This window comes from Hyalella azteca, unplaced genomic scaffold (assembly GCF_000764305.2).
Source record: "Hyalella azteca isolate HAZT.00-mixed unplaced genomic scaffold, Hazt_2.0.2 contig7201, whole genome shotgun sequence".
Classification (NCBI taxonomy): Eukaryota; Metazoa; Arthropoda; class Malacostraca; order Amphipoda; family Hyalellidae; genus Hyalella; species Hyalella azteca.
Genome location: NW_025937329.1, coordinates 36,026 through 63,930, shown reverse-complemented (window position 1 = coordinate 63,930; position 27,905 = coordinate 36,026). Strand labels below are relative to the sequence as shown.

Genomic DNA, 27,905 nt, shown 5'->3' with positions numbered 1-27,905 from the left:
CACTATGAATATTATTTCCTAATTTATTTATTTATCCCCGTTTCAGGTAGTGTAAATAGAATAGTATGCGCCTAGCCATATCTATTCATGCTCAAAGAAGGTCTTCTTGGGCAGTGAAAACATTACTTGTATTTTTTTCGGGCCTCGCCATTCAAACTTTAGCGTTTGATCTTGAGGTAATAAATAAAATAATAAATTGCAGACTCCGTAGTATTTTACGTCCCAAGATAATTCATATTCAGTATCTTTAAGTAGAATTTATTACTTCTAATATCCCCTAGATTTTATGTACAGCAAATATATCTTAATTATCTATCGCGATGCTATGTAATTAAACCAACTCACAATGTTGTGTCGACAAATTACATCACTAGAGAGCACTGATGAGTGCGACGTTGACAGGTGATACACTAAATTCGCTGGCGCCCTCTACATTGGACAAAGAAATAAATCACCATTCTTTATGAATTATGAATAATTTCGATTGTATACTTCTCTGCTGCCGTAGAGGAGATGTCAACAATTTTATTACACAAGAGGAGCCTCCGCCGGTGTGACATAAATTGGTCCCATTAAGTTAACACGCAGAAGGTTGCCCTGAAACTCTGAATCTATTAATATATTTAAATGGCCACGCACTTGAAGCTATCATCATGAAGTGGCTCGTGCTGTTAGGCTTCTTCATGATTTACTAATTGATAATAGAGTTCTGCGCATCGTGTGTAAGCTAATATGAATACTGAAGGTTTTGTTGGAGAACAATTTCTACTTTATTCTCGACTCGGAGGTAGATGTCACTAGGGATTGTTTACAGGTATTCCCAGTCATTTTTTGTGCCATGGAAATCAAGAAATTCAATCTTTCAAAAAACACTTCCTATTGAGAATATTTTTCTAGCCTCCATATTTCTTTAATAAAAAACAGATCACTAGTAAAAATAAGAGCTCATTGTATTCACGCGTCATACCTGAGAAGTTCTAAGTGTATTTATGTACCTACAATTTTTTTTATCCATGGCCTGTTATGCAAGCAACACATCAAGCATCTCACAAAATATATATATTCCTGACACATCAAAGACAATGGAGGAGATGGTGGTAGCCTAGCGCCGCTGGGTGTAGGACGGCAGTGACTGCGATGTCAGAGGGCGTTGGTTGACAGGCTTCGTCTCAGGCTTGGAACCGCTCCAAGCGATGCCAGCTTCGTTCAGTTCAGCGCTCAGCCACGCCGGCACCTGAAGCCATCATACAAATCAATATATATATATTGTATACACAGGGTTGCAGAGATAATTAACTATAATATAAAAATTTTTTGACCCGTAAATTATTTAATCTTACTGCAACGATGATGTCTGTTTTAAGAGCTGGGTACTGGAAGAAAAAATTTGCAGCATTTTTTCTAGTGTTGCCGGTCCGTGACCAGGGACGTTCAGTGCGGATTGAACTCAACCGCGTATCGTCCCTACAGCTTTGTGGTCTTATAACATGATTTTCATCGCAGCGGTATTGTGATGAACTGTGAATTAATATTACGACGCCATTTAGTGTTTCATATAATATAAAGGTTATATTCTGTTCAATAAGCATTTTGTCCTCTAAAACTCGGCTGTATCAGATATTTCTTGGAATGAACACCGACTGTAAATCCCACTATTTTCCGTTGAAAAATATATGCTTGGAATCAAGTCCCGCTAAAATATCTATGACCAGTTTTAGTACTAATCTGCTCTCTATCGCACTTATTGTATTCCGCTAATCTACATATATACTTTTTGTCTCCCTTCCGCCAATTAATCTTCAAGTTATTGTAAAACAATAGAGTCTTCAGTGTTCGAAATACATGTAATGTATAAAATGACAAAGTTTTATCTTGCAAACAGACACTTGAGTAATTATGAGTGCATTCATTAGTTAAGAAAACAAAATCTTGAGTAATTAAGACTAATCACAAATGGCTTGCGCTGCCTCCCATGCCTGCGCTCACCGGTCCCATGGAGTCCATCTCTTGGTCAGGGGGCGGCGCAGGTCTTCTATTGACGGCCTCCAGAGACGGCGGCTTGTCTTCTTCTTTGGGCTGTTGAGCTGTCGTCTTGCCCGACCCGCCCAGCGACTGTGATCTGGGTTGCATTCACACGCTACTGGGGACACTTAGATTTATTGTAGTCTTGTCGCCGCGTGACTTAGATCTGGGTTGCATTCACACGCTACTGGGGACACTTAGATTTATTGTAGTCGTGTCGCCACGTGACTTATATCTGTGTTTCATTCACTTGATACTAGGGAGACTTTGCTAAATTTATTGTAGTCTTGTCACCTAACGACTGAGATTTGTATTGTATTCTCAGGCTACTGGGGACTGTGTTAGACGTATGGCGGCAGTCTTGCCGCCGTATCTAAAATCGAAATGATCAAATGGGATTTTACGGCGGTCAATAATGAATAAAGACGCATACGTCGATACATACACTATTAAATCCTAAAACACAAACAATGAGAACTATGTGAAGCGATTCTTTTGAAGTAGTCTGATTTTCGATTTTAGTTTCTCCTGATTATGTAATATGTGAAGATGTATTTCTAGAGTTAAACATTATTTGAAACTATAATGAAATAAACCTGTGACCGACAATAAGATACATAAAAAATGCTTGCGTATTTGTGCCCGGCAAATACTGGCATACCTCAAGTGCTTGGGTAGAGGCGCCGTGGTGTCAACCACCACGAAGACGCTCTGGTTCTGGCAATTCAGAGAGGCCAAGTTGACGGTCTCCCCCTTAGCGACCTGCGCGGGCGATGCGTACAATCTGCAACAACACTTCGTAAAACATCGTATTTCAAGTAATCGTTGTATTATGCGTGTGAATCAAGGAGAATGGCCTGGGTAAATGAAGAAAAGCTTTTATTCGGTAAACTCGGCCAGGTAATTCTGGAGGTTGAGTATAGCTTTGTTTACAGCGCGGAATTTTACAAAACTAAAACTGCCCACTCAGATAGCTTCAGAAGCTTTAGTCCACACGAGCGAGGACAGCGTGAGCTTACGTAGAAGGAATTTTACGTATGTCGCGTCACTGCAGTGCACCAGCCCAATAGTGTACATAGAACTTGAATTTCTAAAGATAAGGTTAGGACCAAATATAAGTACCATACGCATGAACAAGTAATTAAGAAGGAAGATTGGTTGGATATTTAATCCAGGTTAAATACTCGTACAGATGTAGTCATGCTAGAAGCGTATCTCCACAATGTTAACAAATATGTACATTCCGAAGCGGCATTCTGCCGCAAGTATAATACAGTTTACAGAAAGTCAGTTCTCATCAACAAATATGTTGAAAATTTTTTTTATGGGCTGAAAATATTTCTTCGTTGCTCGTTATCTTAAATTCACACTAAATTAAGATAAACGTACCAGCCTCCGCCCAGATTTAGTGTGTAGGTCGAATAGAACACTCACGGCAGTGTTTCCTGAGTCTGTATTAATCACTACACAGATTGGTACGTTGGTCGTGTGGAGTACTTACGCCAGGATCTCCTGGGGCTGCAGCAACACGTCCTTCAGTTTGAGGTCTCTGTCGTTCTCAGCCGCTGTACGTCGCGACGAGTCGCTGTTCGCGCTGGCTGGGGTCGAAAGACTGCCTCTCTGTGGGACAAGTAAAAAAGCCTCAAAATTAAATTTTTTATTCCTTCATTATAATTTATAAGATAATGTCGATTTGAGTAATCAACTCGAAAACTTTTTTTTATGTTAACCATAAAAAAAGTGATGGTGAAAATGTAATGAATTTAATCGCATTTCCCAAATGCATACGAGACTATGAATGTCTGACCCTTAATGGTAGTTGAAACAAACTCAATCTGATGTACTCGTTAATAGATATTTGGGCCCAGGGTGGCCCAGTGGTTAAAGTTCAGAGTACCAAGATGGAAGCAGAGAGACGCGGGTTCGATCCCAGCTCTGTGCGCCAGTTTCTGGTCAGAATCGGCGAGGAAGCCGGGCGGTTAAGCACAGCAGAATTTGAGCAGTGAGTTGCGAGTTCGAGACCGCAAAATGCTGTGAATGTTCTGCGATGTTAAGAATCGGCGACAGGCCTACGGCCTAATTAACGCTGAAACCGCTATTATTATTATTATTATTATAAATGTCCGCATTAAACCCCGTAGACTGAGTTGATGCGTACCCATGCATGAACTATCTCACTGTCTTCAGTCGGATAGTCGAGGTCTTACAGGTACGGACATAGTTGACGCAGTTTCTTCATAACATTTATATTTCGGTTTCTGGTGCATTTATTTAAAATGGGGAGCTTTTCGGTCTTCAAAGTTTTTTTGTGGGCAAAGTTGGAACTGCAACGCAATGTTCCAGACATCACTTGAGCATTGAATCTACAGACACTGAGCGGACATGTACTTCTTTTCTCTGCTATAGTCTATAAGAGCCGTATCATAAAATCCTTGTTATCATAAATCACATGCACGATAATGGGTTTTATTCAGAATTTTCATACTGTAAAGCTGACGATTGAGAAGCAATACATAACATTTAGATGGATGGATTTATGTGAGCCTTGATATTCTCAAATACCATTAGAAAATGTTCACGCAGGCTATCCATCATTAAAATACTATACATTCTAAATAATGAGTAATCGAGGATGTCTAAAGATTTCGAGACATTTAATTCTTTTTTCGTAATTTGTGGAAAAAATTCGGGCATGTATTAAGCTCCTAATAATTGAGTCATGCTTGAGATAAAATATCTGTTAAAGAATCTCAAGCAGTAAATTGAAAAGCAAACTTTTGGTTTTCTGTCATTTATCAGTCATGAAGCCCGAATTGCCTTATTATTAACGACTTTATGGTCACACATAACATTAAATTTCTATCGGTCGCCATCTTGCTGAGAAATTACGTTACGAACTTTCATCTTCGTTAAAAAATTCGGACTTCGAACGGTAAAAATGTTAAGGTTGTGCGGTGGGTGGTCTCACCCTGGAGGAGTCACTGAAGCTGAATTCCGGATCCCTGGCGCTGAGGTCTGAGGGCGGTCGTCGCCCCAAGGACATGGTGAAGCCGTCCTGTGTTGATACAAACTTTTGTATCGTATTCCAGAATTAAATCAAGTACTGATAACTATTACTTGAAACAACTATGCTGTTAATTAAGGAACAAAGATGATTTTGATGTCGCAAACGAAGCATGCAGTAAGCCGTCCTATATAATGATACGGTGAATGATAATGAAGCCGTCCTGTGTTGATACAAACTTTTGTATTGTATTCGAGAATTAAAGCAAGTACTGATAACTATTACTTAAAACAACTATGCTGTTAATTAGGGAACAAAGATGATTTTGATGTTGCAGACGAAGCATGCAGTAAGCCGTCCTATATAATGATATACGGTTCTTTCTGAGATGGTGGAAAGTAACCTCCTAAGTTGGATTAGTAAAGTTTTTTGTGTGATAGATGGCCTAGTGGTTTGATTTAGCGATTTATATAAATTATTAGAAGATTCTTGGAAAGGGAAACAAATTGGGCAACAAGGATAAAAGATTTAGTGCCTTACGCGTAACCTTTTGTTAGAGTAAGTAACCAAACCAAAGTAAGCGTGTGACACTCACTTTAAATTCTACTATAAGAAGGCCAAATTTTAGTAACTTTAACAACTTTATAATTATTTCCTCACAAAGCTTTTGACCTCGGTAATAGATATTTCATAGGAATATATTGGTTTAACCGTATAATTAAAAAAAAAGTAGTGTGAAAGAAAATTGCTATTAAATGATTCACAACAGGGTATTCAAAGGATAAAATCTTTGAATAATAACTTTTAATGGAAAAAACTCTCTGGGATGTACACAAAACCACCATCAAATGTCCACTTACTCCAGCCCTGTCATAACATCAACGATATTTAACACAAGAACGACGGTCCACAGAATCTTCGTTTAGTTTCATACTTTAAGATTTTATCTCCATTTTTACGGAAACTTTCATATGAAAATTATATCTTGGGGAGTAGAAGCGCATTAAGATTATAATATGTAATTAGAAAATAACTTAAATATGACTTTAAGTTGCGGACTGCCACGATATTAAAGGTGCTAATAAAAATTATGCGATATTTTTTGATGGTGTTTGTGAAAAAATGTTTCCTTAATAATTTCAGCCATAAAATTGTTTCAGCGTGGAAGACACGAGTAGCATGACTTCTTTGATTTTGTGGTTCAAATATCTCTTGAAGATGGAAAAAGGATATTTTGTTACAGATATTATCGTTGCGAGAATGACTGAGGTAACTTAAATGTGAGTGGCACGATGGGCATCTCTGACCTGCGTGGTGGGTCGTGAAGCGGGCAGTACGGCGCGGGTGCCCCACAAGTATATGGCGTTCTCGAGCGTACCTACGACAGTGAAGGTCGATCCACAGTGCATCATCTGCAAAAATCATAGACAAATATATTGTAATGTCGTGTATGTGGATAGGAGAAAGATATAGAGGTGGAACAATTTATAGAGGAAGATAAAGCAAAACCTGATGTGTAACGGCGGGTATTGATTGCATTAATTCAAACGTGAGAAATTAAGAAATGTTGAAGCGCTCAGCGATGATTTTAACTTTTCCAAATAGCGATGCAATTTTTTCTTCGGTGTGGGTCATCCAGACCCAGTTAGTGGTAGTAAAAAGACTTATCAGTGATCCGTCTATAAAAAGTGTCACTGTTTGGCTAATTTAGCCTATTCATTTGTCTTGGGGGACGCTGATAACATAGTGAAATCCTTAGCTTCTAAGGGAAGAAATTACAACCCTCGTGTAAATCACATATCCTCATTTTTTATTTACTAATAAACGGGATAGAGTTCATTTGAAAACTTGACATACAGCAGGCAGGTAATACCGCATTTAGAAAATATTACAATATAATTCACTAAGAAGATGTTTCCTCCTAAATTGGTAAGCTCAATAAACTGTTATTGTTATCTCAATTTTTCTGTATTGATGAGTTTGTCTAGACAAGAGAACGCAATTTAATCTGAGTAGTTTTCTTATCTCAATAAAACTCGCACAATTTGACCATATTCATGATTTGGGAATGAACAGGAAGCTTCTAGTCAAAATATAATATTTATTCCTTAACCATATTATTTCAGCTCAATAACACTTAAAGATGGTCAAGCAATGTAATTGCGGCGATCCATATGAGGTTCTGACCGTAACGACTTTCTCCTGCATACTCTTCACCAACACGGGCTGCGTGCAGGGCTTACAATTGCCGCGGCCCAGCTGTCCCTCACAGTTACGCCCGAACGTTACAATCTGCGGTGAAATAATGAAACAAGGCGGCATCAAGTGGACGGCACCAAGGCGAATAGCACCTACGGAACCAATACATAACTTGGTCAATACCTACGATATTGTTTTCAGCATGTTTATTATTGACCATCAACCCAGGTGCAGTCCTCAGTCGCCTTAATTGATGCTAGTCAAAGTTACTTCAGCCTTGGCCAGAGTTATCCCAGTCCTAGTCAGAGTTACCTCAGTCCAGGCCAAAGTTTCTTCGGTCCTGGTCAGCGTTACCTCGGTCTAAGTTAGAGTTACCCAAGTCCTAGACAGAGTAGCATCTGTTCAAGCTAGAATTGCCAAAGTCTAAGTCATGGCTAACACGGACCTGGTTAGAGCTAACCTAAACCTGGTCACAGATACCCCAGTGGATAGTGAAGGTGCATTCGTAAATTCGCTTTACATGATGCGGCGAATTGATTTCAAACGATTAATGGCAAAGATTTCATCATCAATCGCGTACAGAGCTTTCGAATATTTACGATTACTCTTTCAAATTTAATTTTACAATGGCAATGAATGAACCTCTTCATCAAGAAGCTGAAAATCATCCACTCATCAGGTAAGTTTATTTCATGTTATGCCTATCTCAAGAAATGGAACATGGTTGATGATGGAAGTTCATTGACGTTTACCTGGCCAGTTTCCTTGAGAATGGCGGTGTGATAAGGTCCCATGGAGACGTCCACGACGCGACACTCTATGCTGCGCACTCTGGTGGGCACTAGGGCCTGCTTGATGTCATTCTGCGGCGGGACCAGGCACGCGGTTATGTAGATTTGTGTTGGATGATCATGGATAAAAATTATCCGAAGTCATGCAGGGAGATTTAGATTAGCTAATAACAAGAGCCACCTTACATTTGAACTTCAGAGATGAAATGAAATGAAAAATTGAAAAATGTGAGCATGCAAACATGAGGAGCAATACGCTCACGAAGCAAAATAGTTCAAGATAATGAAAATTTGTTAAATAATGAACACTGATTAGATTGATGAAATAAATAAAGTACGGAAAAATCCTTTACCATGAATCAAAATGAAAATGAAATTCTATTTTATAACCTAAAGCAGTGTGAGGTCAATTGCCACTACCAGAAAAACGGGGTATTGCGTGAGATTATAAATAGCCTTACATTCATTCTTATAATTGCGGGCATGCAGACCTGAGGTCAGACATCAGACGCTCATGCAGTTTTCAGTCATTTATTCAAACTCTACAGTTTACAATTCCCTCAGAAATATAAAAAATATTGCATTGCCGAAATAAGTTCTGACTATGACTCAAGAAAATAAGATGCAATAGAATGTGAAATTGGACTTACATACATTCTAAAACAGGACCTTGGGTAAACATTTTTGATGTGCCTCGCGTTCATTTATCAATTTCTCATTTTCTCTCACCTATGATTAAGAGTCTATTCTTGTCATCTTCCTCTTATCTGTCAGCCTCCACTTGAAATATTTTTCGCACAATCGAAGCAAAAGCTCCTTGCTCCAAAAAATCCACAATATTTACAATCCATTCATAACTTGCACTCGAGCATACCGCGCGCCATGGCTCGCTCTCCCTCGCTATAATTATCACTTATAGCTTGTCTTGCTCTCTCATACGCCTTACATTCTACCATCAGGAACTCCAGTTTGCTCCACACTAAATATGCGAGAATTTCGTCCTCCTATTCCGTAAGTATTACCTACGTTCCCTGCTCTCTAATTCCCAAATCAAGGGGTCACCATTGGTGCCACTGATAATCTCAAGCAAACCTTTGACATTAATTTCACTTTAAGGAGTAGATAACCCATCCTCCTAGCAAGTGTAAAGGCGGACACAGAGGCAAGTTAAAGCACAATAATGCTTCAGCAATGCTGCAAGATAATATATAACGAATTTTTTCACAATGAGCCAAGTAGAGAGAAACTACATTTGAAATGCATAAGAATAAGATGTTTTATAATCTAATTTCTATTCAAGTTCATTTTTAATATAACCTAGAAAATGCTAAAATATGAATTTAAATAATCTACCTTTATTCACGCATTTAAGAATATGGTAGGTACATGAAAAGCATGTCCACAATGAAAAAAAAACGACGAAACATCAGTAAATAAAGACCCCGGATGGTATTTGAACTAATATTTGTTAAAAATAAATTAGTTATGGACTTATTTTGTTAACTATGATTAATTCTGAGTGAAAACAATTGAACCCCATCTCGCACGATGCAGATGAATATTAAGAGTAAGGCACCTTTTGTTTGATGTTAAAGAGTCCGCCAGCGTCAGAAAGCCCGAGTTTGTTATGGGCGTTGTTGCCGCAGGCGTACATGAGCCCCTGGTCGCTAATTAGGATGGTGCCGTCACCGCCGCAGCGCACGTTCGTCATGACCGCGTCACCAGGCACCTCCACCTCCCGGGGCACGCAGCTGGTGGAGCAGGTGGGGGGAGTGCAGGAAGCGCTCCATCAGTGCATGCATTTTGTAAACTTGGCTATCCAAGTTTACAGGCTGACCGTACACAATAATTTGAATCATTTGTTACCAGCAATGGAGAGCATAAGTGTTAATTCACTATCGTCTGTCAACGTCGAATGAAAACAGAACAAATTCTCGCTTCGAGTCACCGACATGTGGAACAGTCTACCTGATAGCATAGTTGACGCTCCGAGTAAGAACATCTTCAAAAACAGACTAGACGAAGCTATGCAGGAGCATATGTTCAGTCTTAAAATGCCTAGCAAATTACGGACTAGGCAATAAGTCCAGCAGCTATCTCAATCAATCGTCAGCTATGGAAAGATCGGGTTCCAAAGGCCGGATCCCTTGTGAATCACGTCACGAAAAGTTCAAGAATCGGCAACAGGCCATGGGCCTATTTCTTCAGCGCCGACACTTCTATTCTATTCTATTCTTTTCTAAATCTTTAACTGCATTTGATACTTTGTCTCAAGATCAGTACATTCACACAATTTTTCTCAATCTAAATCAAACATTCAGGACATGGAATTAAATTTTAATGTAATGTAATTTCAACTTAACTTAATCGTAATCTTTTCAGGCTGTGTTCGCGTTTAACAGAAACTAATTACATCATATATCTAATAATTTATCTAACGCAGGAAAGTTGCACCAACGATTGCATCAAATTTTCAGCCAGTAATGTGCCATCATAGCCTTATTACAATAATAAAAATCACCCGTGACTGACAATTTCCGCAAAAAAAAACACCAGACAGGATCGTACCTGCGGCTCGCTGCTAAGGCTAACACTAACCAGTCCTCCTCGTTCCCTTGTCCCAGACGACCGCTCTGCCCCTTGCCCCAGGAGTACACGTCGCCTTCTGATCCCACGACCACGACGTGCTGTTGTCCGCACGACAGTCCAGCCACATCAACTGATAACAGCTTCTCTGCATGATAACAATTATTCGTAACCAAGCTTTCATTGTGTCCATCGATAACAGCTTCTCTGCATGACAACAATTATTCGCAGCAAAGTTTTCATTGTGTCCACCGATAACAACTTCTCTGCATGACAACAATTATTCACAGCAAAGTTTTCATTGTGTCCACCGATAACAGCTTCTATGCTTGACAACAATTATTAGCAGCAAAGCTTTCATTGTGGCCACCGATAACAACTTCTCTGCATGATAACAATTATTCGCAGCAAAGTTTTCATTGTGTCCACAGATAACCGCTTAATTCTCTTATCGTCAGCAACGATTTTCTGTGGAATTCTCTATTTATCTGCCAATAACAAGGATCCGCGGTATCAGGCCTTTAATTGGCCCTCCAGTAAATGTTTCTGTACGAGACACAATATTTCATATCTTCTTATTAGCCACTAATCTCTTCATTGTGTCCTCCGACTAGGATTGTGAAGTTTATTTTCGAATTACATAGTAGTGCTATTGAGCATGCTATTACACGATCACTGTCAATTTCAGCACTTCGATTCAGTAGTACTTGTTGTACTATCTTCACAAAAATTTATTTAATATTTGTATATTATCGTTATGTGTTCAACGAGGCGGTCATCGTAGAGAAAAATACGCCAAAAGTAGCACTAGAATAAGACGTTCCAGTATTCTCTTGAATAAGTGTAAATCAGAGAATTTATTTTTCAAGGACGAAAATCAATCGCGGTAATTTTTCCTGGTCAATAGATCGTTGTACGTATATGACAACAATCGCCACCCGAGTTATTTGTGTGTTAAGCGAAACCTGACATGCCTTTCTGATCTCATTACTTGACATTAACATGGCTTAAGGACCTGTTTAGACGCACTTGTTGTGCAATTGAATCTTTGGCTCACCAACAAGTTTGGGTTTGGCCGAAGAGTTCCAGTCGTCGTGGCCGAGGCAGCCTGTAGTGCCGTCCCCGCACGTCATGATGATGCCGTTGTCGGAGGCGAACACCTGCGTGGCACGCACACTTCATCATCCCGACACTGTGGTACTGATTTGCGAGGCCTACATATCGGCTCAGGAATTTTTTTTAGGAAATTCACAACGAGAATAGCACAAACCAGACGACACAAATAAATCATTGAATTAATATGTAGATAAGAAAAATATAATCGCAACAATATACAGGAATATAATATATAATATCACTCTGAACTGACAGAGAATCCGTCGCCGGCGACGACTCTGGTCATGGTCTTGCCCCTGAGCGCCTCGACGACAGCAGGCACCCCGCGCCAGGCCTCCAGCACTCCGTGCCCCAGCTGTCCCCTCTTGCCCTCACCCCACGTGTACACCAAATACTCTGCTCGACAGGGACCAGGGACACGTCAGAGCCTCAGTACACGTCAGAGCCTCAGTACACGTCAGAGCCTCAGTACACGTCAGAGCCTCAGTACACGTCAGAGCCTCAGTACACGTCAGAGCCTCAGTACACGTCAGAGCCTCAGAACACGTCAGAGCCTCAGAACACGTCCAGAGTTCGGTTGGCATCAAAGTCTACCGAACCTATCGTAACACGACGCTTTGCATGTAACTTAGTAGGAAGAATTTCAATGACACTGTTGAATGACGACCATTAGTTCATGAAAAATAACAAATTACAGAGAAAATATATTATAAAAATCAATTCTAATATGGCTTACGGAGTGAAGAGACAACACAAAATAACTTGAAAAGTAAATTATCTACTTAAAATTAGCCACGAGGAAAAATTCATGCGTCTTTAACGGAATTACTGTTCTGAAATTCCTTGTGCAATGGCCATTTATCTATTGCTGCCTCTGTGTCACCATGTGAATGATTTATTTGTGCTGTTCATGAAATCGGTAAATAAAATGTGTTACATGACAGATCGGGCCAACTTGTTATATCTACTGCTTTACCAATGTATGTCTTATTTCATTCTGAATCGGTAATTTTATGACTAGTTTAGCGGATGCAGCAATTAAATTCTAGGCAAGTTTGGCACCGGCGGAGAGGACGATGACGTGCGTGGTGGAGACGGCAAGCTCCTTGACACGCGTGCGTGGCGGCAGAGGCACTGGGATGAGTTGCATTGACGACGAATAGATCTTCATGTGGTAGACCACTGAACGCAGGGGCCGCGACGACCTGTGGTGACGAGTCATTCATGCAGACAGCCAAAATACGTTCGTTATACACTTAAAATGTGACCATGGTAGCATTCACGTATTGCTGATTACGACAGAAGCAAAAAAATCACTAAAGGCGAGGAGCTTCAGTCCAAAAGACATTGATGTAGTTATTCAAATATTTTGTATTTTTTTTTGTATTTATGCTTATTATTTCATAAGGCAATTGTCCGAATATTTGTTGAATGGCTGAACTTTTAGCGAAAAAATTTTCCGGCTTAATGGTCGACTTCTAAGGGCACAATTAAAACGTTTCAAAAAAATCTACATATTTTGAAAACACGAGTACATCTTTTTACCTGCATGTTTTAAAGCAAGCATAGAGCGGTCTGTTCTTTGTCGAAATAACTATTTGCAATAATTTCAAGTGTTCCTTAGTTATGGTAATTGATTGTCAAACCCATTTCCCAATAAAACTATGCATTTTCTCGAATTTTTTGCCCAGGGAAAGAGAATAGTCTACACAGACAGTCTCTTACAAAACATTGTTCCGTAGAAAACTTCTAATGGGCCACATTTCAATGTAACCTTGTTGCGAATATATCTGTCGGTCTCGAAATTAACTTGATAATCACGATATCTTCAGGAGAAATGCCGATATATAATATGGTATTTATCATGAACAAACCTTGTATATAAAAAGAAAATAGAACAAAGCAAATGGAACAACATGTAAAGATATTCGGTTAAATCACAATCTAGAGTTTCCCGGCGGCAAATCGGCAATGTTTCCACGCGGCGACCGAGCCTTATGGCTGTTGCTATGGTTCATTTATGTGACAGCTGTCTTATGACTCTGTGGAGTACGGAGGCTTGAGTGATTAGTATGACATTTTGGCTTCTTAAGTAGTGATATCTAAAATTTTTATCCGCATATTGGTAAATTTACCGACTATGTTCGTACATAATTATTCACTATATGAAATAAATAAGTTTATTTGAACGTTGTACTGTATGTTCGTTTACTTTTTAAAACAGTGAAAGTGTTTACCTAGCCGTAACCTAGGGAGTAAAATTGCCGCCATTTTGCATTGATGGATCAAGCAATGCTGAGTGTACAGTTTTTGAAACTGAATGATGAATTTAACTCTATCCATGATTGAGTCAAGTTTTTAATCCATGATTGAGTCAAGTTTATTTTAATTAAACTCAAGTTTAATTAAAATACCGCTATATTAAACCAAACTATCGCATTCAGTAGGTAAATAATGAGAGGATCCGAAAGTTTGTGTTTGTGTATGTATGATAACATTAAATCAGTGTTTGTGTATGTTCAGTTTATCAAACATTAAAGTTCAGTGTACGATAACAGTAAATTAAATTTGCAAGATGTATTTTTGACGGCTGATGTATTCAATATTTCAGGTATTTATTTGATTAGATTATCTCATCTATTATTGTCCTAAATTATTCAAGAGCATGGAAAGGAGAATGTATTTCTAATGCTGACACATTTGATAAGGAACAATAGATGCAAGTGAAAATTGCAATATATTTGTGACCTAACAAGCACCGTATAAATTTGTAAATAAAGCTGAAGACCCACAATATTGTTCATACTCATGATAGAACCTCGCACCCAGACGAACAGCGAAGAAGTGAATAGAACACAACTCATGATAGTTCAATACTATGAGGGTGCGTGAGACTTGACAACTTTGAAAGCAATAATAGAAGAAAAAGCGATCAAAGTTAAAATCCTGTGTTCATATAACGGAAGTCTTTCAAATAATTAACTCAAAAAGCGGCAAAACTTGGATGTTTTCTCATAGTGAAGAGAAAAGTCTTGCTATGAAAGACCAGAACAAATGACATTAATTTGCACAGAACACAAGCACTCTGGCAGGATTGTAAACTGAACTTTCTGTACCTACTAATACGTAATACCCTAGTCAGATATTAACTATATCTAGTATAAGAAACTTGAATCGACACTCATGTCTAACTACGAGCAGAGCAAAGCTGAAATGATTGAGAAGTTCATGAAGATAACTGCATCAGGCCGGCCGTCACAATGCCTGCAAGAAATGATAACCATCGGAAATGAAATTGACGCTGGAACTAACTTTATTCGGCACCAATTCCTGAAGGCGCTACCGTCAAGCATTGCGCCTGTTGTTGCAGCACAAAGGGACCTTAACCTAGAACAATTAGGGAGGCTTGCAGATGAAATATTTGTGTACTCTGCTCCATGTAACCCGGGTTTAGCAAGAAAACAACCCGGGATCAGCATTTCGGGAGAGCAAGAAAACGCGTCTCGCAGGCACAACAGCCAACAGGAGTCAAACTCCCAGTTTTCAAATAACAGCACCAGCCAACATGGCGGAGTCCAACCATACTATCCCGGTCAACGCCCAAAAGTTTGTCGAGCTCACGTATATTTGGCTGACAAAGCCAGAACATGCACACCTTGGTGTAAATGGCCTAATAAACAAGTTAACAACTGCCTCATACAACGAAGCTTACGTCCTGCGACAAGACCTTTCTCGATGGAATAAAAATAAATCTAGTGGCCATGGGTATATAAGCGACTCGCCGATTTTTATAGTTCCTACCAGCATTTTGGAGCCCCAAGCATCAAGTGTATCGTAGACCAAGGCTTACCGTTATCAATAATCAAATCTTCTTGCACTCACAAAGCCTTGATTCAAACCTCAAATAAATCTTTGTCATCGCGAACGGGCAGGAGAACAAGTGCAAAGGCAAGGTTCAACTTGAAATGAAAGTAGCAAACCTTAGATGCTCATTCAATGATCTGGGGTCGCTGAGACTACGAAGATATTGATATAACCAATACTTATCTAATAAACATAATTTGGTCAGTTGCCGATTCTGGGCATAACTGGATTTGTACAGCTTGCTATGTATATGAACCTGTAAAATCACTTATCCAATCTAGGTCTTCTTAGTTTCAAGGACTTGTCCATCTCGCCGACGGAATAAACTGAGTATCCAGCACATACGTCCCCGGATGGAAAGACAACGTGTGCCACAATTTTCACACTTCAAACTAGCGGCCAGTGCACCTCACAACAAATATCCACAGAAAAATTAAAAATAGCTTCAGAAATTTGTCCATCTATGCCAATTTATAGTACATTTTTATCCACTCAAACGAAATTTCATTCTTTCCTCTTGAAGAAACTTACGGGGGATTAAAATTTGCTTTTGACATACTGAAACAAAATTAGAAATTTAAATAACTATCCTTATCCAATCCAAATGAGTCATGATCGCTACGACGTTTTCTTTATAAGTTTTATTTAACCGCTTTTGTGCCCTTAACTTTGCAATGCTCGTTTGCTCCTGAATGTGTCTGTTTGTGGTCAAATGCCAAGTAATATAATATCGGATAGATGAAAAGATATATTCACGAGAATTAAATCTAATCATGAAAACATTGCTGCGCTGCTTCATCATCAAACAAGTAATACAAAATTTAAATTCGTTTCTACAATTGGTTTAGCCATATCGTTTGCACACGAATTGTCTAATAAAACGCACATTAAAAAAATACAAAAGCATTTCCTTCTTTCTAGAATCCGCTGAGAATTCTCTCACTAACAAGATGATCACAAATTTATGTCAGACGATATGAAATTTGGTACTATTGAAATTGTCAAAAAACGCATATTAAAACCGAAAGAACGGCTAAAATTTAGCAAGTTGGTAACCAAACAATAGCTTCTATAAAACTCTTGAAGTGCTTTATGCGTTTTTCTATCAAGTGTCAAAAACAACTTGCAAATATTTTGTAATTCTCATGTCTGTAGTGCTTATGCATACACTGCAAGACCTAAGTAATTGTCTGTGGTAGAACCTCCATCCAATATATCTGCACCACAAGAAGAAAATTTGCACGAACTATAAAATTTTACAAAAAGGCCAACTCCATTATAGATGTTTCTGATATCCTAGAGCCTTTTATTATTTAAACGGAAGTGCAAACGCTCAAGAAAACGAGTTCCGACCGCCGCGCAGCGCAGAGACGAAATAATTAAAGTACATCCAATACAAACCTCGCTGACACACCAAGCAAAGGAGCTGGTGTGTCAGGATAGATTTTGTCTCAATATCTTACTAGAGATAGAAAAGTTTTGATTGTACAAAAAAAAAAATTAGCCCGATGCCTAACAAGAAAAATAGCATATATCTCTATTGTTGTATTCAACTTAGCCGGTACTTATTAGAGCAATTAACTGCCCTCATATAATCAGTAATTATTAATTAATACGAAAAGGAAACGGTAACGAATGGTTTTTCAATCGTGACTCAATAGTCAGGATTGACGGTCAATCCAACAATTGATACTTGTTAAAACTATCATGCGGGGTCACAACAGTAAAGTTGAGTAAAAAACGAATAACAAAAACTTCTGGAAAATTCTTTATATATCACTAGCGTTAATATATATTTTTGTTAAAGGTAGAGTTTGTGATACTCATTTTCATACTCGAACATTTCATACTGATACTCATACTGATACTCGAACATTTTCAGAAAATTTGTAAATCTGCACATGATTTATTACTATAAATCCCGTATTAATATAGTTCTTATTCGAAGAGTCTGGCTTTCATTCTCCAAGAAATTAATCTCGATTGCAACAACTATGTTCAAAATAAGCGCTGTTTATGTGCCAGGCGTCATTTTTAAGACGCTTTGATGAACGATAATTTAATTGTAGTTATCAATGATATATCTATACATTAAAATATCAACAATTCTTTTATTACAATCAATTATCAGCTAATTAAAAAAGTTTGTGCTCAAAGGGGAATATACATATAAATAATAACTGCTGATTGTTGAGCAAGCTATTCGACCTCACCGGTTGCCTTGACTCCTCTTGACTGCGTCGATGCACTGCCGCAGCTCATCGTCTATCTGCTCCACCCCGACGCTCTCCACGGAGAACTGCGACAGCAGCTCGGGGATGCGTTCTGTCACCAGCTGCAGTAGACGGTAGCAATAATGGGAACAGACAACTTTGGTAGCGTGGGTGGTAGGGGACAGACAACTTTGGTAGCGTGGGTGGTAGGGGACAGACAACTTTGGTAGCGTGGGTGCTAGGGAACAGTCAACTTTGGTAGCGAGGGTGCTAGGGAACAGACAACTTTGGTAGCGAGGGTGCTAGGGAACAGACAACTTTGGTAGCGTGGGTGCTAGGGAACAGACAACTTTGGTAGCGTGGGTGCTAGGGAACAGACAACTTTGGTAGCGTAAGTTCTAGTGGATCCGAATATGGCTACTCACACGACACCACCTACAGCTCTCGTGCAAAATATAGGAATCCAGAACTGCTGAATGGCCTTCGGGAAATACGTCGATTGTTTGTAGCCTATATTTAACTGAACGCCTAAGGTTAACTTCGCTCTAATCTTAATTGGATCATACACCCAAAATGTTGATCCAGCAGCAAACGATCATTATTAAATGAAAAACGAACTTCTTTTGTTAATGCATTGTTTGGAGTTTGGTTGGTTTGAACGTGTCAAGATAATTTGTGAGGTTGATTGTCTAAATAAAATAATTGATTAAAAATGGCCGGTTTTGTGATTCAAAAATAATTGTACAGATCATACAATGAGGGATTGCAAATGATTAGTGCAAATCCGATTAAAAATGCCGCATTTGATAATCAATGATCAAATTGTATCTCGGTCCATGTCTACGCATTGACATATAAAAAAGATTTGCATCGAATCAAATCGTAATGTAAATGAAATAAAAACAGTTCAACATTAAACCTTATTGTCAAACCAACCACTTTATTCAAGTTTCGTAATTGATACCTCTCTTTGTAGCATGTATATAGAATATATTCTTGACTTCTAAAATATCAGCACTGCGTTAATATGTACATTCATACTGAAAAATGTGAGTTAAGTTAAGTTACAAGAAAAATATTATGAAATTGATGACTATTTGCAGTCATCATGAAATTTAGAGTCTACTGAATATCAGGCTTGACGTCGGAAATGATCAAGTTTGAACTCTTGAGCCGCGGCAAGCTGACAAATGGGAGCCAGCCAATATACCAACCAAAAGATGTCCCTTATTTAATGTTTGGGGACCAGCTGCACCTCAGCTGGAATAACAGACACAGTTTACTCGCCTCGGCCGCGGTGGGCCGGAACTCGGGGTCTCGCTGGAGCAGATCTCGCACGAGTTGCTTGAAGCCTGGCGAGTAGTTGCCTTTGATGGGGGCGAATTGCCCCTGACGAATAGTAGGTAATTATTTGAACATGGTAATATGGTAACTTTATGAGCGATTTCAATTTCCCCTAATATGTAGAGATTACCGATCAATGGGATCTTAGATGAAGGAGAAAAAGGTCGTCTCATTCTTGCTTAAAGAAAGGGCTCACAAAAGGAGCAATGAACATTAGACTTGATGGAAAGAAAAAACTTGATTATTATCTGTTCTTCTGAAACTATTCCATTAATATTCCTAATAAAATGATTAATTAATCATCAACTCTCCTAATATCTGTCGTTCCATTTGAATAACTGTACACTAGAATTTTTGTTAAAAGCTTTCCTATTATTTTTAGCGCATTTTCTCATTTATGGAAAAAAAATGCACTATTGTGCTCGCCATGTCCGTCCGTCCGTCCGTCCGTCTGTCTGTCTGTCCGTCCGTCTGTCCGTGACCTCAAGTTTACGTCGACGAGAAAATGCGCTCTCTGTCACTCACTGCAGTGAGTACTGAGTTATATTTTTGTATTATAGTGTGGACACATCAGGCGTCGAACATCAGGCTTAGCAATATTGGTAACGGCGTTAGCGCTACTTCAAGTCACTGCGGGTGGCAGTTCAGCGTCCTGTCTGAAATAATCTACAGACAGATAGACAGAGGAATAATCTGTGTCGTTCTGTCTAAGGATAGTTATTTTGGCATACATTTTTGCACGAGTGTAAGTTCATGCTTGATTATACAATAAAAACTAAAGAAATGGCACCCAAGAAGAAAACTTGTAGATGAGATTCGAAGACAATTGTTTCAGAATAATTTTTTGTCGTGAAAAGCAAGAATGTAAGTTCATTTTCAAGTTTGAAAAAATAATAAATCGATGGAAAATTCTTTTTTGTGTTGGCAATTCTTAAACAATAATTGGAATTCGAAGGTTCAATTTTACAACCAATTAGAGAAATATATAAATGCTATGGATAATATAATGCATTATAAATTATTTATTTCAGGCGGATGAGCTAAAATGAACTTAGACTCACCCGCATGATTTTATTGACAAGCGCAGGCAGGTTGGAGCCCTCGAAGGTCTTCTGTAGGCAGGCCATCTCGTAGAGGATGCACCCAAGTGCCCAGATGTCGCTCTTCTCGTCGTACTGTTTGCCTTCACACTGCGCGCGAGAAACTCATCTGTATTAAAAGTTTTGACTTCTTTCGTAATAATGTTATAATGGGAAGATTGTGTTCCACTTTAGGTATGGAGAGGCCTTGCTCATGCATGGTTACTAGAGTATCGTCGTTTATTTCAAAATATTTGTTCGCCCAATGCAATTTTCGCCCAAAATATTTGTTCGCCCAATATCAAGAAATTTTTAGAAGCCCAACGACGATGCGTGTGACAGAAGAAAGATATTTTGCCAGCAAAAAACCTAAGCTCTTAATGAATGATGTAGGAACTTTGGTCCAGCATCTTACCCGCCGATTTCAAAAGCTCAGGAAAAATAATAAAGCCAAACTACTGAAAATTTTGCGTGCTACCCAATGAAAATAAACTTCACTGATAGCAGTTACAAAAATCTACCATTTAGCAGGAGTTGAAACTCTCACTGTGCTAAATGAAGATACTGATACACGTACACGCGATCGTTACTTCTCTGTTCCATCTCCATCTCAGCATCGTTACTTCTCTGCTCCATCTCCATCTCATCTCAGCATCGTTACTTCTCTGCTCCATCTCCATCTCATCTCAGCATCGTTACTTCTCTGCTCCATCTCCATCTCATCACAACATCGTTACTTCTCTGCTCCATCTCGGAAAGATATGAATTGTCGTCATAAGAATGCAATGACAGCAGCGACGACTAAGAACTCGTGCCTCACCATCTCAGGACTGATGTAGTAGGGCGTGCCCAGCACGGTGTTGGCGTGCGCCTGACGCGTGCTCAACATCTTGCTGATCCCGAAGTCGCCAACGCGGATGATCCCTTGCTTCGTCAAGAAAAGGTTTGCCGTCTTCAAGTCTCTGTAATAGATAATGATGATTTAGCAATAATATAACGATAAACTTAAAATTAGTTTCATTGTCGTAGGATATTCAAACCGATTTCTAGATAGCCATAAATTTACTTATACTGTATTTTGCCCAATAAGATTAAAGACTTTAAATTCAGTGCACCAACAGGCTTTTTCTCAATTACGTACACTGTTGTTTGTGGGTTTAGCTATCAGGCAGTAAAAGTAACACTATTTAGCGCATTTTCTCATTTATAAAAAAATGCACTTTTGTGCTCGCCATGTCCGTCTGTCCGTCCGTCCGTGACTTCATGTTTTCGTCGACGATAAAATGCACTCTCTGTCACTTACTGCAGTGAGCACTGAGTTATATTTTTTGGGAATTGTCGTGTAATCAAGGTTGCAATTCGTATGTAGATAAATACAGCGGTTACAGCATTTATTAGGCCGTAGGCCTGTTGCCGATTCTGAACATTGCAGAACATTCACAGCTTGTTGCGGTTTCGAACCCGCACCTCTCTGCTCCAACCCTAGTACTCTGAACCGTAATGACGAGTCACCTTGTCTACATCGTATAAATCGAAGAAACAATCACCTGATATCAATTTAATCATCAGCGTTCATTTGTATTGATAATCTGATGACTGTTAATTTAATCATCACCATTCATTTGGATTGATCACTTGATGACTGTAAATTTAATCATCACCGTTCATTTGTATTGATAATCTGATGACTGTTAATTTAATCATCACCATTCATTTGGATTGATCACTTGATGACTGTAAATTTAATCATCACCGTTCATTTGTATTGATAATCTGATGACCGTTAATTTAATCATCACCATTCATTTGGATTGATCACTTGATGACTGTAAATTTAATCATCACCGTTCATTTGTACTGATAATCTGATGACCGTTAATTTAATCATCACCATTCATTTGGATTGATCATCTGATGACTGTTAATTTAATCACCAGCGTTCATTTTGATTGATCACTTGAGGACTGTACATTAATCTTCATCGTTCATCTGGATCGATAGACGAACATAACTAAAGCTTTAGATATTCCACATCCGATTAACAAATCCCAGCTAACACACTCTACTGTGTTGTATACCTGTGGAGGATCTGATGCTCATGCATATGTCTGATGGCAGCGCAGATCTGATGGAAGATGACGAGAATATCTCGCTCCTCGAGCCGCGTCGAGCGCTGAGTCAGGAACTGTGCTAGGGACCCGCCGTCGCAGTACTCCATCTCAATGCACAGCTTCGTGTCCAGCTCGAAGCTGTCCATGTACCTGAGCAATAAAATTGCATCTCCATTACGGGTAGTACTTCATTTATTTTTAATGTAATTGTACACTTTGATTTCTTTTGAAATTGCAATCCATGTGGCAGGTATGAAAATGACATTTTGCAAGTAAACTATGATAGGGAATGTTTGAACACATGCACTTATGTTTGGTTCATGCGTGGTTCGAAATTTGGAAAAAAATATTAAAAACATCGATACCTACGGTCAAATCGAAAGTCTGCTTCAATATTTTTTTTTAGAATTTACCACGACGTATTCTACAAACTTTGGGTTTTCAAGCATTTACGGTGATAAATAGTTTTAAAATTTATGCCGACATGCTAAAAAATAATGAAAATCCGAATTAGTCAAAAGTCACTCCTCGTGTAGTGGTAACATTCCAGAATGAAGATGCTACTGAATTCAGACCGTATTTGGCAAATGTCTATTTTTTCGCGTCAATTTAATTAAGATAATGGTTTATCAGCGAATGCTAAGGTAGCAAATAACAGAATAAAATCCGATTTTAGTCGGTCAAGCATGGTCAAGACATTGACTTCGTCTCTGATATAAACTAACCTGACGATGTTGGGGTGGTCAAGCATGGCCAGAACGTTGACTTCATTAAGGCTTAACTGCCGCTCAGCAGCAGATAAATCCAACATGTTGATCTCTTTGATAATGACCAGAGTGTCGTCATCCTTGCGGCGATATAATACCGCAGTTCCGAAGGCACCTAAGTGAATGAAGTTAGAAGCAATACTTGAAAGTTTTTAGGCATTCATCATGGTAAGTATCATACTAAAGGTTTTGGTCGAGTCCGGGCTCTTAATGAGCTCCAACACAATCGTTGCAAACGTAGACGAATAAAAAAGAGACGTTATTGAGATTCAATTTTTATGATATGAACCTATCTATGCAGGAATCGTGTTGAAGTAACCAGAAAACAATTGTATGTATCACAAAAGCTTTTGCACAGTTCGATAAAATTTGCTTGTGATTAAGAAGGGGACTTTTAGAGCATACTTGGAAATATATTTCCACTTACTATACTTTACATGTCTTTACATGGCTTCTTTTTGCATGTCTTAGATTAAAACGTGGAATTGTCCACAGCTGGGCCCATACTTTCAAAAAAAGTTAAGAGATCGTAAGTTCATCAGCCAATCATTGACGGCCTTTCAAGCCAAATCCACTAATCACAGACAAGAAAATAGAGCGTAAGTACTTACGTTTACTTAGCGAGTTTTGAAAGTATGGTACCAGGCAAGTGCTCGCATATATCTCACCTTTACCGACGGTCCTGATCATCTCGTAATTATCCATGTCTTTCTGGCGAGTCTTGGCGGCGTTGCCCGCCATCTTGGCGAAGTTTTTCATCCTCTTGAGGTCAAAGTAGAGTTCCCCGAGATGAATTTTCGAGGTTCCTCCACCTTTCCATCGGATCACATCTACATTTGTGCCTTGCAAGTCCACACTCATGCTCACTGGGATCTGCGTATATTAAAATTTAAGTATATAAAATTTATGAATCGAATGTTTAAGTTGGGCGGGGCTCTAATAACATAACATAGTGATCTCGGCGCTGAAGCGTAGGCCTGATGTGGCCTGTCGCCGATTCTTTTCCTTTTCGTGCCTTGTTCACAGAAGATCTAAAATCGTGTCATTTGGCCGGATCTTTTCATGACTGACGATAGTTTGAAGTAGCTACTAGACTTCCACCGGGTTCGATATGGTGCTAGGGATTTCAAATCTGAACATTTCAAATGTCAAACTGTTTGACATAAAATTTAAATTAAATACTTAAGGAATGAATGATCGATATGAAAATAAATTCTAATTTAATATCAGCAACAAAATTGAGTAGGGTAATAACGATTACTTCAATGAAGGAGAAAGCGATAACGGAGTCTCCCTTCCTTAAATTTGAATTGAAATAAAAAAGCTGATTTAAACGATGAAGTGAAGTGGAACTAGAATTTTTCGATATACGTACGTAAAAAACGTTTAAAACTATTGAATAAATTCAGAGATACGGGATTCCGAATGACATGGTCGAGACGTCGGGATTCGGGACAATAGAATTTGGAATAATGAAATTATTAACGTGGCCGGAATTAACCATCCCGGGCAGAGGCGGGCTAATCTGTTAAAGTAAATTAAAAAAAAAAACATTAATACTGAATCAACTATACAAACGTTTCAAGGTAATTTAACTATATCGATGACTCATGATCCATAAAATCTTCATACAGAAGGCATGTCCATTCAAACAGCCATTATAAAGAGGCCTTCAATTAATAACAGCGATTATAAAAAAGTATTTATAAATAACCATTTTAGACATGTCTCTATTAAAGGGCCTTTGTATACATGGCTTTACTAACAATAATCATAAACATATATTTACTAGCACCCTTTATGAAGAGGCTAACTGATACCTCGAGGAGATGGTGGAGGGCGGCGCATATGACAGGACCATCGTGCGTGTGCGCGGTGTGCGCCGCCAGGGAGTCTTTGTATCCATGGCTTTACTAACAACCATTTAAAACATATATTTACTAGCACCCTTTATGAAGAGGATAAGTGTTACCTCGAGGAGATGGTGGAGCGCGGCGCAGATGACAGGACCGTCGTGCGTGTGCGCGGTGTGTGCCGCCAGGAAGTCGAGGCGGGCGTTGGCGCGCGACTTCTCCAAGTGACGCTCGCACAGCGACTTGAAGAACTCACGCACTGACACGTCCGTGCTGGCCGTGTGTGTGTTCAACACCTGATTATTTTCAGGAATTTTACTGCACTTCATCTTTTTAATTTGCGATTATTACTACTATTACTTTACTTTTACTCAATTACTTTACTTTAATTTTACGATTGCCTATGGTAAACTGCATGAGTGCGTTAATTGCTTTTAGACCATAACGTTGTTATGGTTAATTTATGGAATAAAATAAATTGCAGGAAGTTACAGTTAAATTAGATAATCAGATACTTGAAAATAATTTTAGTCGTTCTTAATTATACGAATGCTCAAGTCTATTGTACGTGATGTATTCGTATGCTGTACCTCCACTGGCAGCACATAAAACCGAGTGATCGCAAATAAATCAAATGATAAATTCAACTTTATCCATGGCGGTCGAGTACATTTTTTTTAAATGCGTGAAAATATGTATAACATAACATAGTGATGTCGGCGCTGAAGTGTAGGCCTGATGTAGCCTGTCGCCGATTCTTTCCCTTTTCGTGCCTTGTTCATAGATCTAAACTCGTGTCATTTGACCGGATCTTTTCATGACTGGCGATAGTCTGAAGTAGCTACTAGACTTCCACCGGGTTCGATAAGGAGCTAGGCATTTCAAATCTGAACATATATTTTTCCATAGCTTTATCAAGTCTGTTCTTGAACGCGTTCATACTTGGAGCGCCAACGATGTCATCGGGGAGGCTGTTCCACATGTCGGTGGTTCGAAGCGAAAAGAAATTTTGTCGCGTGGAGAAGTTGCAGCGCAATTTTTTTAGCTTATAGCCGTGGCCCCTGGTGTTGGTTCTTGTTTCAAATTCTAGTAACCCTTCAGGGACCTTGTATAGACCATGAGTATACTTGTATACTTCAATGAGGTCCCCACGCATACGTCGATAACTGAGGCTTGGAAGCTTCATAATCTTCAATCTTTCTTCGTAGGTCTGGCCCTTCAAGCCTGGAATTATCCTTGTTGCACGTCTTTGAACATTCTCTATTAAATTTCTGTCCTTTTCAAATCTCGGTGACCACACAACGTTTTCAAACTCTAGACTCGGGCGTACGACGGCAACAAACAACTGCTTCATCGTTTCTGCATCTAGGAACTTGTATGAGCGTCTGATTAGTCCAAGAAGTTTGTTGGATGTGTTAGCTCGCGTTTCAACATGCTTAGAAAATTTCAGCTCCTTGTCGACATTATGTCTTCTCATACTGTAATCTTGCTGTTCATTGTTCTTCCCGAGGTGAAGTACTTTACACTTGTCAGCATTAAACCGCAGCTGCCACGTATCAGCCCAGTTAACTAAGCTGTCAAGATCATGTTGCAATTGCGCTTTATTTGACGCATTCTTTACTGTATGTAGTATATTATACCGTACTGTACTGTAATATGCTGTACTGTACTTTATTATATTATAAATTTTACGGGGAGTTCATTAAACGAATTCACATATAACTTTCAATACGAATGCGTAATGACTCAACGAATTTAAATCAAGAAAATGTGATGAAACTTCAAACGATTCCTTGGTCTTACGTTACGAACCAACTCGATTTATTCAGAATCATTATTAGCTGAGCAAAACTGCAATAAAATGTAAGTTTAATGCATTCATTACCACGATTTTATTATCAGCCAATGATTTATTGCAAACCCTAGGAAAAAAGGTAGGCGAAATGTTCTCAGGTATGGATTATTATTTCACAATGCATATGGTTTCAATAATTATCTTCCTGCCGCGTAATTCTAGTTAAATATTTGGACGATTACTTATTATTTTCAACTAATATGTTGAAAATAAATTCTTGAAACGCACGACAGCTGATGTGTGGACATACCAACAGCGCAAGGACCCGGCATCACAACCGCTGCTAACTGACCTTCTCACCAACACCGCAGAGGCTGAGTTCCTTCTCTGTGCTGGTCACGACCATCGCTATGCTCTCCACACGGTGGCCCTGTAGCTTCTCGCGGACCTCTCCTGCAGAGGGGTTAATTAGGATGGTTACCCCAATTGATTAGGTTGCAAAGCAGTTAATTAGGATTAAGTAGGAAGATTAGGAAGTTAGTACAACAAAGAATTACAGGTTTTCCTATTCAGGTTTATTCCGCACGACCACTCAGGCAAGAAGTATCAGAGAACTGAATTCGCTCTATTGGATGATCTCTGTTCAGTGCTCAAGTGGTTTACAACTTCTTCCGCTATGTGCGTTCTTTCAAATTATTCTTTACATGTTTTTATGCCCTCACCTAAAATGGAGTCGAGAGTACTGGACTCATACTTGTAGTTGACAGTTATAACTTCAGGCAGAGCGCTGGGTGCCAGAAAGATTACGTTTCTGGCCCGGGAAGAGGTGAGCAGTAGCCGAAGTTTGCCGGCTGCGGATAAGCCGTTCTGCGCCGACTCTTCGCCGCCCTGCGCCGAACGCACCTTAGGCGTTTCCACAATCACGGTTTCGAACACGTCGCTCTCATCCATATTTTATAAATATTCTCAATGCTTTTGGTAATTTTCAAAACAAATGAGCGTTTAAATGTTGCCGTGGCTGATTTCGTTTATTACTGAAAAAATAATAATAATAAAAATTAAATGTGGCACACTGAGCTTTCAATCAGGTTGATAATAAATGAACTAGGCTAACTCTTAACCTTAAAAAACTTCTAAATAATCGTCAGTTCACAGAAACGC

At 39.1% G+C, this 27,905-nt stretch overlaps 1 protein-coding gene across 1 annotated transcript; it reads right to left on the bottom strand.

Annotated features, from left to right (window-relative positions):
• Positions 1-9: 9 nt before the first annotated feature.
• On the bottom strand, positions 10-27,905 carry LOC108667375 (serine/threonine-protein kinase Nek8-like). The gene is made up of 23 exons (XM_018154395.2): positions 27,467-27,905; positions 27,097-27,197; positions 25,069-25,245; positions 23,765-23,969; positions 23,055-23,211; positions 22,297-22,479; positions 21,039-21,180; positions 20,201-20,329; positions 19,083-19,184; positions 17,796-17,917; positions 12,781-12,923; positions 11,972-12,114; positions 11,660-11,762; positions 10,615-10,750; positions 9,593-9,767; positions 7,978-8,088; positions 7,214-7,318; positions 6,334-6,438; positions 4,991-5,077; positions 3,524-3,642; positions 2,684-2,806; positions 1,987-2,119; positions 10-1,234 (listed from the first exon to the last, which is right to left on the bottom strand). Exons 1-23 carry the CDS (start codon positions 27,693-27,695, stop codon positions 1,103-1,105), a joined length of 3,162 nt encoding a protein of 1,053 aa, XP_018009884.1. The 5' UTR covers positions 27,696-27,905; the 3' UTR covers positions 10-1,102.

What these genes read in the sequence shown, in the direction of transcription:
- LOC108667375 (XM_018154395.2), bottom strand. Translation starts at nt 27,695, where the DNA reads ATGGATGAGAGCGACGTGTTCGAAACCGTGATTGTGGAAACGCCTAAG. An exon ending in TCGCCGGCGACGGATTCTCT is followed by an intron (nt 11,763 to 11,971) that starts GTCAGTTCAGAG and finishes CGTGCCACGCAG; the next exon opens with GTGTTCGCCTCCGACAACGG. An exon ending in GCTTCAGTGACTCCTCCAGG is followed by an intron (nt 3,643 to 4,990) that starts GTGAGACCACCC and finishes CTTGTCCCACAG; the next exon opens with AGAGGCAGTCTTTCGACCCC.